The sequence below is a fragment of the Hyperolius riggenbachi genome, chromosome 3 (genome assembly GCF_040937935.1).
Source record: "Hyperolius riggenbachi isolate aHypRig1 chromosome 3, aHypRig1.pri, whole genome shotgun sequence".
In the NCBI taxonomy this organism is placed as follows: domain Eukaryota; kingdom Metazoa; phylum Chordata; class Amphibia; order Anura; family Hyperoliidae; genus Hyperolius; species Hyperolius riggenbachi.
The window spans coordinates 380,236,158-380,255,095 of record NC_090648.1 but is presented as its reverse complement, the minus strand read 5'-3'; the positions used below and the strand labels follow the sequence as shown (position 1 = coordinate 380,255,095).

At 39.6% G+C, this 18,938-nt stretch overlaps 1 protein-coding gene across 1 annotated transcript in view; it reads right to left on the bottom strand.

The window, feature by feature from the left end:
* LOC137562351 (transcription intermediary factor 1-alpha-like) overlaps positions 1–4,835 on the bottom strand; it is a 73,825-nt gene extending 68,990 nt beyond the window's left edge. The window contains exon 1 of the mRNA XM_068273687.1: positions 4,727–4,835. Within this exon, the coding sequence (XP_068129788.1) occupies positions 4,727–4,835 (109 nt within the window). The remainder of the gene's footprint in view (positions 1–4,726) is intronic.
* Between the last annotated feature and the right edge of the window lie 14,103 nt (positions 4,836–18,938).

Sequence of the window (18,938 nt, the reverse complement as noted above, 5' to 3'; positions counted from 1 at the left end):
TGGTCTACACTGCTACTGATCCTTCTTATAATATAGTGAATACATATTTACTTGTGCATTACAATTGTGAAAAAAAAAGTCTATTTGACTACCACATCCCAACGCGGGTTAAAAGGTGGTGGGCCATAAGAAACCCGGCACCCAGGGAGATAATTACCATAAATATGAAGTGAAGAGGATGCCCAGAAAGAGGGGGGATAATTACAATAAGTTATGTGAAACAGAGGATTTTTTCACTTGGGTACCATAAGGCTTGAATACAAGATGGGATCTTAATCTTTTATATGTGTATTGATGACTCCCATTCCACCTTTTTGTAATGCTCTTTAAGTACGTATGATCAATCACCTTCAGGGTTTTTGATCCAGCCCCAAGTGGGAGGAGTATTTTGTATATATGCAATTTCCTTTTTGTATATGATGAGCTATACCAAACACTTTTGGCACAATCTTAATCACGTTTTCTCAATTTTTCCCTAGGAGATAATTTTTCACCTCTGTTTAAAATAACTTTTCAGCACTCTGCAATTGAAAAAGAACCAAGTAGGTGGAAAAAAAAAAAAAAAAAAAGTACTGTCAAAATTATTCTCAGTATTTTCTTGCTTGCTGGTGACCTAAAAGGCATTTTATTAATAAGATGTGAAAATATGCCCTAGGAAAAAACGGGAATTGGATCGGGCCCTTTGTGTTGGAAATGCATCAGCAGCTTTATCAGTCTTCTTGGATGTGCCAAGTATCCTGGATTTTACCTACCTACAGTGCGTTTCAGGCTCTTGTACTATTGCTCTTTTTTCTACGGTTACACAATGAGAACGTTGACTTGGTTGTAGTCAGATTCCACTCTGTACACATCCAGCTACTTCTTTAAATCTGTATGTAGCTTTGTGTAATGATGACCGAGCTGCATTCTCACGGGTCCTCTTTTCTTCTGCAGTTTCTTTAAGTCAGAAGGTAATTTTTTTCTTTTAAATTGTGGGAAACTGATCAATGCTATCCATTAAAAAAAAAACAAAGTGGTTCCATTATTTTTTGGTCCAACATGGTGGCAACATTTATAGCAACAGACATAGGTTTTCTGTTGTTCAGTCGTGTCCGTCTCTTTTCAACCCCATGGACCATAGCATGTTAGGCTTCTCTATCCTCTGTCTCTTGAAGCTGTTCTAAGCTCATGTTTGTTGCCCTGCGGGTCATATTTTCGTATTTTATCTGAAAAATCTAAACTCCCAAGCCATTTTTTTTTCTCAGGCAAATGAGTGAGGCCTATTTCTATGGTAATTTCTGGCTCATATAGACAATTCTCGTTTCCAAAAGTCAACTGTTGCAATGGCTTCCATAAATAATTATGCTGGCTTTGAATTGCTGTATATGCCTATGTGATTTATACCCATTTCCCAGTTTGAAAAGATCACTTGTGAGGTAAAATATTTGAGTGCAGAGATGTGGTAGTTTTTTAGGCATTTTTAGTAGAGGAAGGCTTTTTTTTTTTTTTTAATAAGGCATAAAGATGTGAGAACGCAGATTGATTGATGATGTTTGACATCTTGAGGAAAAAAAAAATTCATTGTTGCGTTTTATTTCGACTCCACACTAAAATGTATTGATCTTCTGCAGCTTTATTACTGCAATAAATGGGTAGCATTCATTAAAATCATTAAAATGTACTGCAAGACATATTTGACTATTATTTCTACCTCTGCCAATTCAGAGCAGTTGCTATGGAAACACCTTTTCAGTATTTTGGGCCGTTAAAGTGAACCAGAGACGAAGCACCTTCATGCATTTTACCATATATATCAGTGGAGATATTAGAGAAAACACCAACCCTGTTCTCTGTTTCATTTTTAACTGTTCAGCTTCCCTTTTAACAGCCCTGATAAAATCCCCGACTGAGCATTCAGTCTGGCTCTGCTCAGGAATCTTTATAGCTGAGTCATTATAGCAGAGCCACAAGGGGGCAGGTTTGGGCTTGAAAAGACAACAGATAAGACAGACTCCGCTATAATGATTCCTGAGCAAAGCCAGACTGAATGCTCAGTCTGGGATTTTATCAGGGCTGATAAGAAGCAAGCTGAACAGTTAAAAATAAAAGAGAGCAGGGTAGGGGTTTTCTTTAATGTTCCCACTGATATATGAGGGTACTACGTCTCTGATTCACTTTAAATTACCTCTTGGTAAATGGCTTGTTTATTCAATTCATTAAAAAGTGTCACACGCTCTATTTAATTCACTTACTGCAGGATTTTTATCACAGTACTAATCGGACCACGTAAATACCGCTTTCTTTCACGGAAGGCGGTACCTTCCAGAATTATAACAAAAGAAATCTGCTTTAAAAAAAAAAAAAAAGAGAAAAAAAACCAGATGAGCAAATCTTTAATGAATGTTGCCAAATGTAAATAATATTTTATTGGGAATTTTGAGATAGCTGCAGTATTACTGGATGAATATCCAGTTTCCATCTTGATACACATTTCTTTGCACAGCTCTTCACAGCTTCTCAGTAAGATAAATGCAATGCGACATTCAGTTGGCCTCCAGCACCTTCCTCTAATATTATGCGCACTCCCAGTGAATTGGAGAAATTATTTTTAGGCTAAAGTAATTGCATTTGGGAGAGGAGGGGTCTAGATGAATGTGGTCTTGATTTGCAGCATTAACTCACAGTGCTCCACACCCCCTTCTCTTCCTGTGAATGGTCTGCCCGGGATAAGCTGACATTGATGAAAGGGCAGGAATGTTTTTCTATCTGATCCAGCAGAAACCAGTCCGAGTTGGTTCTCCTGAGCCCGGCTGTGTTGAGTATTAATGGAAACATGATCTGCACACTGGCCTCAAACCTTGTCTTGCAGCTTCTGCCTCAGCAGCCTGGCAGTTCAGCGGATGCAAAGCCTAAACTAACAGTGCAACCAACATATAATAAACCAAACACTGTGAAACAAAATTCTACCAACTTAAAATGTTTTGCAATCCTTTATTTCTAAAAGAAAAAAGTATTTACAGACATACACATACCGCTTATTTTAACTTAAAACTTTTTATGTAACTGACATTTTTTACATTCTTCCCGTGTGGTTTCTCACTGGTAGAATTTTCCATGCAGATTCTTAGCTATTGCTTCAGTCATTCAAGGTACTGCAGTCAACATGGCTGCTGGACAATCACTGGGAGTTAGACTCCCCATCAAATACATTTAGCAGGCGCAGCATTTGTAATTTATGCCTTTACTTATTTCTAAACTCTTGCACAGGACAGAAAGAAAACAGAGAAATACATCATTTAGAGAGTTTAGCCGGTCTAATCCCGTTATCTGTGACAGTTGGAATTTGATCTGTCAGTTGTGTCAGCCGACTGCCATGGCAGAACAGCTAATTTATAAACACAGGATGTTAATATGTGTGCTTCCGTGAAAGCAGGAAACAGACATACTGCAGATTTAACAAAGAAATGATTTTCTTTAAAGGTGTACTAGACTAGTAGTAGTAGTAATAGTAATTCATAGAGACAAAAATTGCAAAAGCAAATTATGTAATTATTTTAGCTATAGAAATATACAATTATCAAATTTAAAAATCTGATATATGTTTAAAGTTCCACCTGCTAACATTATAATCTTGTTTTTCCAAAGACCATATAAGCTCATTTGACCTAATGCTCTGCCCCCAAGTCCTTGGACTTTGCAATGTCAGAGACTGCTTTACTGCAACAGTAAACATACATTGCTGTCTTCTGACAAAAAAAAAAATAAAAAAAAAATAGAATATAAGTAAAGATTTGTGTAATAAAAGTATATTTTAGAACATCTTTAACTATTACTATAAACACATTTGGAAATTGTTTAAAAGAAACCTACATGTTTCTTATATTAATTCTCCCGAATCAAACAACTCCAAAAAAAATCAATCTAATGCAAAAGAAAAAAAATACTCATGGTTACCTCTTCTAGTTACCGTTCATACTGAAAGTCTATAATTGTAGCATGTACTGGAACAGTGCTGCATTTATTATCTTAATTTTAATTACTTGGTACAGTGTTTACAAAAGCAGAATATTAGTATTTAGGGTCCAAAGAATTTGGTATAAGAGGAGTTGGCATGGTAGAACTAGGTTTAGATTATAGGAAATAGTTTTGACACTGAAACATACAATTAAAAACCCATGCACACTATTTTAAAAACTACACCAGTCCCTTCTCCTAGGTAACAATAAGAAAACACACTTCCTATTTATCTCCTCTGGTCTCTATATCTCCCCAAGCGCAATTTCTGCTCTGCAAATTACCTTTTTCTTCCGCCCTCCTATAGGATCACCACCTCACATGCATGAATATAAGATTTCTCACAAGCCTCACCCCTCCTCTGGAATCACATTCCAAAACAGTCACTCTCCAAACTTTGAAAACTTTAAGCACCCGCCATAAAAACACTTTTTAATACAAGCATACACTTTAACTTCGGCCATTCTCCCTCAACCTCTGGCCAATCTGAACTTACTAAGTACAGACTCCTAAAGTTTCAGCAAGGATATCTTCCCCAGAACATTTTAGAGTAACATTTACTGCTGATTAGATTGGCAAGGCTGTTATAGGCCTTCCTACTTAGCCAAGCATCTCAATTTGGCCAAATGTTACTAGATCAGGGATACGTATTAAGCATACTACCTAACTAAGGTCACCCGTCAGGGGTCAGGACCTGATCCCCTTTGGTGACAACACTGGGCTGCACACATACATGCCAGCTGACGACCCGCTGTGTTGCTACGCAGGATGGCGACAAGTGTCGTGTGCATGACATCAGCACAACAATGGGATCGGCATCGTAGGTGGTTGAGTAGATCCATTGGGCTTATCACTAGTGGGTTGGGGGTCAGGCAGCTGCTGTACACACACCTGAATATCCGCTACAGTGGTCTGATAGCAGCACCCAAGTAAAGCACTACACGGCTGTGAGCCGAAATGACCCAAAAAAGAAAAGGAAAAAAGAAAAGGGAAAAAGAAAAGGGAAAAAAAAAAAAAAAAAAAGGGTGGGGGGCGGGTGTTGGACACACAAGCAGCAGCCTGCAGATGGAAAGTCCTGCCAAAACAGCAAGCATTGGGCGAGAACATTCCATCCTGTTAGTGTGGTTGATGACATCTGTACACACCAAGACTGTGCTTAACCTGAAGCATTAGATCGCAAGCCTATTTGGCAAGGCCCTCTTCCCCACCACCATATGGACTTAGTAACTCCTCTTCTATAATTATCTCTACCTTGCAATCTGTGCACTATTGCTTATTGTTTCACTACTTTGTGCACCATCGTTCAACACTGTAATGTTCCCATTATCGTTAGATGTATTGTATGCCCATCAAGCGCTGTGTAAAAAGTTAGCGCTTTATAAATTTAGTTTATTAATAAGGATAAAAAATAAAAATTAAAAAAAAAAAAAGCATTCATGTTAATCTTTAGCTTATTTGAAAGGTTAGCCCGAGCTGAAATTTTGGTTCTATTTCAACAATTAGGCTGGCAAAGATTAAGGTTAAGATCAAGCTTAAAGTCAAATCGCTAGGGATATCAAATCTAATTCCAAGAAGTTTTACAAGTACATCAACTCTACAAAAAGAAAGGCTGACTGTATTGGACTCCTAAAGGATGAGGGTGGGAACTCACTGGTGGATGACCAAGGTAAGGCAGAGGTATTAAATGCTTTCTTTGCTTCTGTCTTCACAAGGGAAACATCACTGTTGCAAATTACAGATGCAGAAGAGTCTCAATCTTCCAATTGTAATATTAAATACTTAACACAGGAAGAAGTGAAGGCAAGACTAAATAAATTAAAAATAGACAAGGCACCTGGCCCGGACGGCATGCATCCTCGGGTCCTAAGGGAATTAAGTTCCGTTATAAACCACTTTATCTTTTGTGACTCTCTTTCAACTGGCAGAGTCCCAGTGGATTGGTGTACAGCCCACGTTTTCCCATTTAAGAAGGGCAAAAAAAAAAAAAAAATCAGATCCAGGAAATTATAGACCTGTAAGCTTAACATGAGTTATATGCAAACTATTTGAGGGGTTGCTAAGAGATACTATAAAAGACTTCATAGTAGAAAATAATCTTATTTCTCAGCATCAACATGGGTTTAAAGACAGGTCCTGTTTGACTAACATGCTCAGCTTTTATGAGGTAGTGAACGCTAATATGGATATTGGGAATGCTGTAGATGTGATATACTTGGACTTTGCAATGGCTTTCAACACTATTCCACACAAAAGTCTGGTGCAAAAAGTTGAGGATGCAAGGACTGGGGAAGAGTCTGTGTGCATGGTTAATGGACAGAAGGAGTTGTGGTCAATGGATCGTACTCAAAATGAGTGACTGTTAGCAGTGGGGTCCCACAGGGGTCTGTACTGGGTCCAGTGATCTTCAATTTATTTATTAATGACCTAGTAGATGCAGTAGTAAGCAATGTTGCCATTTTTGCAGATACAAAACTGTGCAGAATCATCAACTCTCAGGAAGATGGGGACATTTTGCAACAGGATCTGGATAGGATGGCTAAATGGGCACATAAATGGCAGATGAAATTCAATGTTGAAAAAAGTAAAGTCATGCATTTTGGCCATACCAATGGTCTAGTACCATACAAAATAAATAGGATACAGCTGGGGGACATCAAACTTGGAGAAGGACTTAGGAGTACTCATCGACAAGTTAAATAATCATATTCAATGCCAAGCCACTGCAGCTAAAGCCAACACAATTTTGGGATGCATTAAAAGGGAAATAAAAACTTGAGATGCTAGCATGATATTTCCCATTTGACTCTCTAGTAAGGCCACATCTGGAATATGGAATTCAGTTCTGGGCACCACATTACAGGAACGATATTGCAGTTTTAGAGCAGGTGCAGAGACGAGCAACAAAATTGATACGTGGGATGGAGGTCTCACTTACAAAGAAAGGTTAGATAAACTGGGTTTATTTAGTCTCGAGAAAAGACGCCTAAGAGGGGATCTAATTAACATGTATAAATACATCAGAGGGCAATATAAAAGCATAGCGGATGAGCTTTTTGTCCCTAGGCCTTCTCAAAGGACTACAGGACATGATCTGCGCATGGAGGAAAAACGTTTTAGCCATTTATTTAGGAAAGGGTTCTTTACAGTAAGAGTGATTAAGATGTGGCATGCATTGCCACAGGAAGTAGTTATGGCAAATTATATACCTGCATTTAAAGGGGGCTTAGATGCTTTCCTTGCATTGAAAGTTGTACTTTGTTCTCTGGTTGAACTTGATGGACGAATGTATTTTCAACCCAAATAACTATGTAACTAATTCTCACTTCAATTGTAGCATTCCAGAAATACTCCCAATGAAAAAAAAAAATTAACTTTCCCTACGAAGATCAATCAAAATCAAATCATAGGGCACACATTACTTTTACTTTTTTTGTATACATAAACATGCCCAAGGATTACAAATATTTTAAACAAATCTGCTTATTCACTTTTCTCTGCATGGCAGCTTTAAAATTACAATAAAAAATAAATTGCAAATTAGCGTATTATTCAATTTTCTAACACTAGCTTTTTAAAAAAACTGGATGCAAATGATCAAAAGAAAAAAAATTAAAATCCGCAATTAAATTTGAGATAAACATCAGATGAAATCAATGCATGTGTGAGCCTTTAAGTTAAGACTTTGCATTGGCAGTGAGTCAGGACAAGGCTGCAGAACAGTTTGAGGCCAATGTGCGAGTCACGTTGCCATAAATAATGCAGACGGCTGGCTGGAAAGAACCAGATCAGACTGGTTTTTGCTGGATGAGACAGGAAAAACAATCTAGCCGTAAAGTCTCTCTCCCTCTCCCTCCCTCCCTCTCTGCTTAAACAGAACAAACCATTCACAGGGAGGGAAGGGAATGGGGAGCACTTGAAATTAATTCCACAAACCAAGAAAACAGTCACTTGAGCCCCAATGCAAAATTACTTGTGAAAGCAATTTACTCAATTTGCTGTCAGTTTGCACATTACAGGAAAAATCTGCAAACCAAACTAAAATCCTGCATTCCTTTCACCTAGCTGGGAAGCCCTACAGAGCTGTGGAACCATCTGTCTGAAAAGGACACAATGGAAAAACTGCATGTATAGTCCCAGTAAATTGCATTTTGTTCAGTATTGTCAATCACGTGGCTTTTATACAAAGGCAGTAACCACAACATGCTCATTAAGACTGTAATGATACACTCACTGAGGAATTTATTAGGACATATGCACTACTGTTAATTCATACCATTTATATACTTAGCCAGTCATGTGGCAGCAATGCTGTGCATACAATCATGCAGAAACAGGTCAGGAGCTTCAGTTAGGATTGGCAACACAAGGTTTGTTTCCCGTCCGTTACTAATGGTGGCGGACTAATAGACATGCATATAGTTCCCATGCATTCCTATGGGCCCATTTAAATGTCTGTTTTTACCATGTTCAAATCTGTCCATTGCAGAAATTAGACCTGTATGATTTTTCCCGAGGATGTATTGCTACTCATCCAGCAGATTGAAACATTAAAATATCCACTCTGCAGTGCACCAGACCAAACAACAGAATGAGGAAAATGTGACGTCAGTAATTTTAACTAGTGAAGGATTGTTAACACCCGACAGAGCAAGTTGAATATTTCTGTATCTGCTGATTTTCTGGAATTCTCATACAGAGCAGTCTCTAGCATTTACCCAGGATGGTGTGAAAAACAAAGGGAGCAACATGTTTGCTGATGTAAAACTTGTTGATAAGACAGAGGGCTATGACCAGACTCCCTCACAATGACAGAAAAGCTACGGTACCTCATAACCACCAGAAAAGCATAACAAACTGTTCCACATTGGGCTCTCGCACTTCTGCTACAAATGTAAAGCAGAGGTTGCAGTAAGACAGGGGAAAATACAAAACAAACAAGACTGGTATAATGAATTTAGATTTCTGGAGAGGCCCATAGATGGTGGTGGGGTCAGAATTTGCCATCAACAGAAGGATTCCAGGCTAGGAGTGGTGTGGGATGTAGTAAAACGTAGCATAAATTTGCAGCTGACAAATCTGCAGAAATTGTGTGATGCATTTAAAAAGGTGGGCACACAACACAAAAAAATAAATAAATTTTTTTTGATAAGAACAAACTGTTGTATAGAAAAATATTCCTTTTTTTTAACTCGAGCAAGACATCTATATGCAATATAGATATGTCAATTAAGTTGCTAATTTTTCTGCTACATTTTTATGAAAATTGAAAGGTGCAAGATAGCTGTCAGTTTCTTGACTTCACACAAAGTAATTTTTTCAGCTTTTTCTGTCATAAATGGGGAAAAATTCAACACACGTGACCCATTGGTCAGATATTTCAAATGTTACAGATTGCCCCAGATTGGTGAACAAGAACTCCTAGGAGTGTGTAAGGGGCTAAAATGGACCAAAATCTCTTTTATTAAAATGGTTCCCAAAAACAGAAGTTTGCCTTCTTAAAACAGAAAGTATTTGCAATTATACAGATTGGAAAGCACATACGTCGTCTCTCACAATGCATCATTAATGAATATAAAAATATCCGCTTTGTTGTCCCTGTAAGCCAAACACACCTTCAGAACCTCTGGAATGCAATGATGTTTCAGGTTGTTAAAATTATAGAACCACACCATTCCTACATGCATAAAGAGTTTTACAACCAATCAGAAAAATGTATTGTAATTCTCAAAAAGAAATACTTGTGCATGGCTTGGGTCAGAATCTCAAAGGAACATTTCAACCATCTTGTGGAATCCATGTCAAGGAAAACTCGAGAGCAAAAATATGCCCTATGCAGTATTATGGTGGCCCCAACAAAGTGGTCAGTGAGTTTACATTTGTAGAACCAAAAATAATAATTGTAAATGTAACCCACCTTCGTATTAGCAGAAATTACATGCCCTACACAACTTTTATAAAATCAGGGTACTTTGTTATCTTTTAGCTGTCTAGCTACAAGTCATTAGGGGAAAAAAACAATTTTAAAGACTGCGTAACAATCTGGCCAATATTTTTTAAATGAGGAACGCATTTTGATAGTTTACATATGTATAGGTACAAGTTGGAAAAGACCTGGGTTCAGTTTCCTCAGGAGACTTGAACCACGGTGCTAATGCCACAATTGCTGCACATCATCTTATTTGCCTAATCTCTTATGTCCAACAAAAACAGCCAGAGTACTTAGGGCTCTTTAACACTACAGCCCTTTTTCAGCATTTCAACACAAAGTCGAAACTGTGCGTTGACCAAGGTAAAATGAAAGTCCATAGACTTTCATTTTACCTTTCACACCTGATGCTGCATTTCAATGCATTGCGGTACGATGCACCTGGGAGCATTTTATCGTCGGGAATCGGTGTTTCCCCATAGGGGTAATTACTACTGCCGCTACTCAACGTTGCACCGCAGATTCCCGACATGCCGCAGCCTATTCAACGCGTGCAGGCGAATGGCTCCTGCACGCGTTGTTAATGGGAAAGAGGCTCTATCCAATCTAAAGAGAAGGTATGGGGCGGTCACACCAATAGCAGCACACGCCTCTGAAGTTCCTGTAGGAACAAAAGACAGTGGGCAAGGAAATGTATCCTGACAGACATAATGAGACCAGTAACATCTGGGGACAACTGTACACATTTTAGTTTTCCTGCAAAAGACATCCCAGTACAGTAGAATCTCGTTATAGTAAACTCAGTCCCCAGCAAATGTGTCTGTGTAAATAAACATCCAATGATGACCAATTCTGATATAGTAAACTACTTTTATGCTGGGATTACACCATGCAATTTTCTGTTAGATTCTTCTATTATGCTTTAGGATCAATTTCAAAATCCTGTGCTTGGCCTACAAATCCGTGCACAAGTCCTGCCCGACCTATATTTCTGATCTGGTCCACAGGCACATACCTGCCCGCCCCCTCCGATCCTCCAATGACCTGCGCCTAGTCGCACCTCGCATAACTTAGTCACACGCACGATTGCAGGACTTCACCAGGGCTGCCCCTACTCTCTGGAACTCTCTTCCACCAGCCGTCAGACTCGCCTCCACCTTTAATACCTTCAAAAAAGCTCTCAAGACTCACCTCTTCACGCTCGCATACCCCCCTACACCAGCATCATAATATGTTCTGTTAGACCCCCTCTCAAAAGACGCACCTATTGTCTCCACCCCACCCTTTAGATTGTAAGCCTCTGGCAGGGCCCTCCTCCCTAGTGTTTCCAGCTTGATTATGCAATCTTACTCACAACCACCCTTCTTGTAGACTCGAACAGTCTCTATCTTGACCTATGACACTGTATTGTTATCAAATCATTTGCATGATCTTGTTTTGTTGTGAGTTTCCGTATGTTCTACCTGTATGTTAACCCATTTATCTATTGTGCAGCGCCGCGTAATATGTTGGTGCCTTATAAATACAATAAATAATAATAACAATAACAATAATAATAATATACTGGGCATACATGGGTCGATCCGGCGGCCGATTAGCCGCCGGATCGACCCCCGCCGTGTGCGCGCAGATCGATTCCCGCTCGTCCCCGCCGGCGGTCCTTATCAGCTGCTCGATTCCCTGCCATTGTCCGCCGGCGGGAATCGAGCGGCTTGATCGGGCCAGCTGATTCGTTTATTTCCGGCATGTCCGATTCGCGGTTCGATGGATCGTTAGGTCGATTTGCCATACTTTACATGGCAATCGACCTAAAAATCATCGAAATGCGCTCGGAAATGTTCGGGAATAATCGATTCGTCGGGAATCGAGCGGTGCATTCGATGCGGGAACGAACAGTGTGTATTCAGCATTAGATTTTCTGTCAGAATGCATAATTAGATTATTTTCTGTAGAGAATAGCCATCATCTCTGGTGCATTGTCTTCTGGTCATCTCCTGCTGAGTAGAACAATGTTTAATTGCTCGGCAGATGGTAAGATAGATAAATTTCAAACAAGTTGAACTAAAGGTGCGCACCAGCGATAGAGCGCGTGTACAGTCTGTCTGCAGACTAATAACACGGTTTCTGAACGATCCGCTCAGCGGATCGCTCAGAAACAGCCGTGTCAGTCTGCAGACAGACTGTACACACGCTCTACTATCGCTGGAACTTCCGCCCAGCGGGAGGGTCAGACGGACCAGTCGTTCCTGCAAATAGAGCGTGTGTACGGGTTTATGCTGGGCACACACACACACACACACACACACACACACGTCGACCAGTGGCTCGATTAGCTGCCGGATCGACTCCCACTGCATCCCCTCGGCCGCCCGGATAGATCGGGGAATCAATCCGGCGGGTCATCGGACCTGTCTGATATCAATCGAGCCATCAGCGGCTCGATTGATAAGGAACAATCAATCCGTGTATGCCCAGCATTAGAGAATCTAATGCTGGGCATACACGGGTTGGCACTGCCGTATCGAGCCGCTGATGGCTCGATTGATAATATCTGACAGGTCCGATCACCGCGCGGATCGATTCCCCGCTCGATACCCGTGGGTGGGCAATAGCGGGGAATTGAGCGGAAGATAAGGAAGCGCCCGCGGGGACAGGCGGGAATAGATCCGGGCGGCCACGGGGATGCGGCGGGAGTCGATCCGGCAGCTAATCGAGCCGCCGATCGCTCCGTGTATGCCCAGCATAGCAGAAAAATCTAACAGAAAATTGTATGGTGTAATCCAAGCATAACTATAAAGGGATTCTACTGTACAAACGTTTTAGTAGAGAAAAATCTAATTTGTATATGTAACCTACAGTTATCTAGTGATATCAGCTAACTGTTGCCGATTCTACTAAGATCAATCAGATTAGGGAAGAAAAAAAAAAATCTTTCCAGGTCCACCCAATTTTCAATACCCACCCAATTGGAGGCAAATGCAACTGGCAGGATTGCAGCCCAAAACAATGGAAGCAGAAGATCGTCCATTCTCCACTCAAATCAAAATGCACTGCTGCACTATACGATCCATTGCAACGCTATGGAGCACTGATCTGCTGCCGCGCCCTCCCCCCCGAAATCTATTGAAAATCTGTTCCTAGGTTGTGTCACACATCAGATAAACTCCCGTCAGATTCGACATGACAGACATCTGACAGGAATCAAATGGTTGAGTCTGCTGCTGCAAATCTATAAGTGTATGGGTACCTTAAACATACAAAACCTTTTTCCCCTAGTTAGCCACTTTATTGTGAAATAGAGATCACTGGTGCTCTTAAATTGCACTGCTTTCTTAATGCACCAATCACAAACAAATAAATATATTGTGGCAATTCTGATCTAACTGCAGTTTAATAAGACTGGCCGGTTTTCATCTTATTACATAATTCTTTGAGCAGTCCTGTGAAGCTTCAGAGCAAGATGAATGCAATGAAGCATTTTATGACCAAATACAACTCTCAACTAAAAAAAATTTTCATGCTACTAGTGAACTGTAAAAAAAAAATATTTCTCCAATTGAGTAATTGCACTGGAGATTAAAACTGATGTGGTCTTTTCTGTGGCATTCACTTGCAGTGCTCCTCCCCTGCCCGTCTCCTGTGAATGGTTTGCACAGTCAACCTGACAGATGCTAGTGCAGTATTGTATTTCCTTTTCATCCAGCTGAATCCAGCTGAAACCAGTCTGAGCTGGTTCTCCTATGCTGGCTGTGCAGAGTACTGATTGACAAACCATGTTCCACAGCCTCTGCCTCAATCTAAAGCCTGAACAGCTCAATGATTACAAATTAATCATAGCTTTGATAAAGCTTCTAAGTGCACCTATACAAAGAAAAAGAAAAAAAAAAAATCAGGTTTAGGGTGCAGAAAGGCTACCAGTAGACATTTCTGCTGAAAAAAGGCTAACAGCACATGAAGCTGCCCCATTTCCTGCTCCCAATCGATGCAATACAGCATTGTTTTATATAGATAACAGATCTAAAATATGATTTAATTGAATTTGTGGGCAGGGGCGTTATGGTTTATGGAATACATGGCATGCTCTACAATCACATGGTGCTGTACTGCTCCAACCAGCATTGAAATAACAGGTGAAAACCCACGCATGCACAGTTGTCAACTGATAGTAAGTAGCTTCTGCATGCATAGCAAACCGTATAAATATTTTTGGCTTCTCTAAATATGGGCACATCTTGGCAGGAAGACATTTTCCAAGCATACAAAATTACAGGCTGCTCTACTTATGAGGCAGAAATGCACCAGGGGTAAAAGCCAAATCAAACTATTTTTGTAAGATAAATTAGCTCTTATTTAGAGGCAGCCACAAATTCGGTTTACCTACTGCTCTGTTTTTATTATACAGTCTACAACCTGACCCCGCATTGCAATACAATCAGAAAGGTTTCTGCTGCAATAAATCTTTTTTTGGTACTTTATTTCAATTTGGTACTTTGCAGGGGAGACCGAAGCTTGTTATTCCCCCCTCCCACACTCCTGCTCCTCACTGACTGGGCAGAGTTCATCTTGAAGCTAATGAAATGCAATCTATGCTGTGCTCACGTTTACAAAGCAAGCTAGAGATGACAGTGCAGTTTCTAGGAAGGGAAAAAAAAAAGTGTAAAAGAGGAAGAGACATCAGGATTAGCTTTAGTCAGAGGCAGTAAAAATGGAAAATGCCTGAAACTGGATTCTCTTTATTTACTATATAAAATTCACGGTTATTAAAGCATGGAAAGTACAATACTTATGTTATATAAGTAGAATAAGTATTTATTTACTTATATATGTGGTTATTTTTCTGGCAGAGTATGGCTGCCCATGCTGCTTTACCATAAACAGACAGACCAAAAAAAAAAAAAAATTGTCACATGGTGGAATTTTCCATGCAGATTAGTGAATGTCACCTCTAGCAATTAATCTGTTACTCAGTCACAGCTGTAAGTGCCTTCACCTCATGAGTGATGTAAAACCATTAACCAACTGATACACTTTGAGCATGTTCACATTGTGCAGGTTGCACTAAATCCTGGTGCACTGCACAAAATCTACTGTAGAGAACTTCTGATTGAGATGTATGGAACCATAAGTGCATTGTAGAGCAGCATGCAACACCAATGCAGTACAACATGCTCTTTTGTGGACAGTGCAGACCTAGTGGGCACCACATTTCAACAGTAAATCATAGCCCCTGTTTTTGTTTTAAGGTAGTCATCCACTGTACAATTTTTGTTGTCAGATTAGACATTTGAGCAGACAAAATGACAGTAGACCGCTGAGACGTTTTCAATCTGATTGATTGTGACATTGTAGTGAATTGACATTACTCAATAGATTTAAAGTCACTAGATTGGTCATTAAATGACAACTGAGGAAAAATATATAAATATAATTATAATTATATTTTATTTAGTTTTTTACAAAGTTGTACAGCCATTGGTCAACCGCTCCTCCCAAGCTTTAGCTTTAGGAAAGAGAAATGGTAACAGAACAGAGAGACTATAAAGAGCAGTAAAAAGATCACTGAAATAATTATTTAATACTGTATCATTCATATTGTACAACACAAATACATGTGAGGCTTGTGTACAAACTGTTTCCAGATTGGTAAACTTCCCATTGCCAGTGATCCGCAAATATTTTTAGATTTGACTTTTCATACAAAAAATAAATAAATAAAAAAAATCTGCATAACCATCACTACTAACCACCACTCGTTTGGAAACGGGTGTAATCATCACTCGTTTTATATACATCATTTTTGCAACACTAAAGCAAGAAATTTTACATGCCCAACAACAAAATGCAAATAATATCACAGCTGGCTTCCATTTCCCATGCATGGCTACAATTAATTAGATATGGCATAAATCACTGCATGAAAAACATGCATACATTCTTAAAAACACAGCATCACGCAACAAATCAGTCTTTAAAATGACTGCACGACGTATTGAAAAAAAAAATTTGAACATTTTCCGATTATTACGGTGACCATTTTTGAACAATTAGCTTAAAGACACACCACTTGGTTTTAACATCAGTACCATTGGAAAATTAGAGGTTGGCAAATCCAGTGCAATCAGTAAAGGCACATCCAACTTTTCAGAGCAACTTGTCATTTGAACACCTGTACGCGTAGTCGCTCGAACAATAACAGTTTTGCCTGATCCGCTTGGCGGATAAGTTGGCTCAACTGTCGTTGAAACAACTGTCAGGTCCGTACATGTGTCCAAATGACCAGCGGGCCTATGACCAACTAATACGTCGGCACATGCGTGTAGAGGTGCAGGATATCAGGATTTCGGACGCACATCTTTTATGACTTAACGTCCAGTCTGTCAAATGAAATGTAAATAGGTTCTCCAGCCGCTTTATTGGACGTGTGTATGTGACGTTTAAACAACATGCTGTTTGTCTGACAAGTCGTCCAAATGATCGATCCAAAACAACAATCGAGCATAAAGTTGGACGTGTGTACGCACCTTAAAGGGAACCTAAACTGAGAAAGATATGGATTTTTCCTTTTAAAATAATACCAGTTGCCTGACTCTCCTGCTGATCCTGTGTCTCTAATACTTTTAGCCACAACCCCTAAACAAGCATGCAGATCAGGTGCTCTGACTGAAGTCAGACTGGATTAGCTTGTTTCATGTGTATGATTCAGCCACTACTGCAACAGCAGAGATCAGCAGAGTAGTCAGGCAATAGGTATTGCTTAAAAGGAAACATCCATATCCCACTCAGTTAAGGTTTCCTTAAACCTACCACCTCAGCTATGTCAGGCGACATCTGTGAAAACTCTTACATTTCCAGCCAAGAAAACAAACCATCATTTTTGCCAAAGAAAATCTAAATTGTGTACCTAGCTTTACAGTCTGAATAGTTGGAACGGAACAAGACACAGAGGTAGGGCTTGACATAAACAGAGACAAAAAGTTGCTAAGTATTGGTTTACTGGTTCAATTTTCCTAAATTCTTTGCTCAAGTAGAAAAAATTATTCGATTTCTCTGGTCAAAAAATAAATAAATAAAAAGAATAGTGTGTGGCCACTTTTTGACAAAGCATCTGAGGTGTTCTATGGTCTAGATTCTCAACGTGTGGTACGCGTACCCCAGGGGGTACTTCTGATGGTTCCAGGGGTACTCGGCCTTGATATACTTAACCAAGAATAACACATTTAGAGTATTAGAAATTCATAAATCTTAGTTAAACACCAAATTAGAATTTTAGCTAATTAAAAGCAATAGTAAATGCTTGGAAATTGTTTAGAACCAATTATGTACTACAATTAAATATATATTTGTGAAGGGGTACTTGTGATAATGTTTACTACGCGAGGGGTACTTTGTGAGTACAGGGTTTTAAAAGGGGTACATACCAATAAAATGTTGAGAAACACTGTTCTATGCCATGCTGCATTCAGAGGGTGCAAAGCAGTACATTTCTACACCAGTTTGTGGATTACAATGGTGAGAGTTTGTGAGGAAAAATGTCAGATGACAGGCCCCTAGCTTTCAGTATGGCTAGGTTTATAGCAATGCAGCTCATGCATGTCTTAAAAACACCCACATTGCACCTAGTAAAGAAGCTGTCTAAAAGTTAGATGTGATCTAAAGCCCCATCTACACTTCTTTGTGCGATTCGATTACGATTCTATTTACGATCCGATTAAATCCAACATGTCCGATCGGGATTCGATTCAGTTCGATTTGCCAATGCTAAACAATGGCAAATCGAATTGAATCGAATCCCGTTCGGACATGTCGAATTTAATCGGATCGTAAATAGAATCGTAATCGAATCGCAAAAGAATCGTATCATGTAGATTGGGCTTAAAAAGGTTTTATTATTTTAAGGTGAAAATTACATTAATTTAGGTCAATTATATTAGGAAAAACAAGTTTGCTTTCTTAAAACAGAAAGAATTTGCAATAATTCAGGTTGGAGTGAGCTTGAGATGTCTCCCAGAGCAACACTGCTGAATATATGCAAATTAACCATTGTTGCCCTTAGAAGCTTTTTAGGGAGGTAGGAAGAGAATGCCCTCCAATAAAAGATTTGGCCATTAAATTATTATTGATTTAAAAAGCGCCAGCATAATATGTGGCCCTAAATCTGTTTAGGTTTCCGTAGGATCCTCAGTTCTTCCTGTCAGGAGATCGGTGACGGAATAGGTATAGAGGTCACTGTGGACTTCGTACAGTTTCCTCAAAGCAGAATTAGGAAGAGAGTTATAGGAAGCATGAGACATTTCCTTCCTCTATGTCCTAGAAGCGGTTACTGATCCCTCTCACAGCTGCATGCAGCATCCTACAAACCACAACACCCTGCCAAAAAAAAACAAAACCTGACTATCATGCAATAATAAGAACAAGCAGAAAACTACAAATACAATCCATAGATTCTATTTACTGCACAAACTGTATTTAGAGAGTTGGCCATGTTCCTCCGATTGATACACCCCTTTCAATTGAGTACCGTGGCCAGAAACTACAATGTATATTGCAGCGGCAGCAATAAAGAGTGGGTGGGACCTGGAAGAAAATGTGATAAGAATGTTTAAAGTGGACCTGAACTTTTGCACAGACAGAAGGAAAACCGAGAAATTCATGTTCGCTGCTGCTTCAGTCAGCTACAAAAGAAACCAAAGTAAAGTCTCTTTGGACTTTTAAGCACTAAAATGTTATCAGCACCGTTTTCTCAGCTGAAAGGAAGTGTTTCCCTCCCATTTTCTTTTTTAGGACAATGGGCTGAATTTGACTAGCTGTTTGTTTGACTGCTTCATTTGCACAAGTTTAATATTTGCAATGCAGAAAAATACATCCAAAACACAAAATCTTTTTTACACTGGGGAGGAGGGGGGGGGGGGGGGGGCGCAACGTCAGGGGCAACGAGGCAGCGTCACTAGACCGATTTCTGCAAGATTTCATACTGAAATAGATTGGGAATAGATGTGTAGTGTATGGTCACCTTAATAGT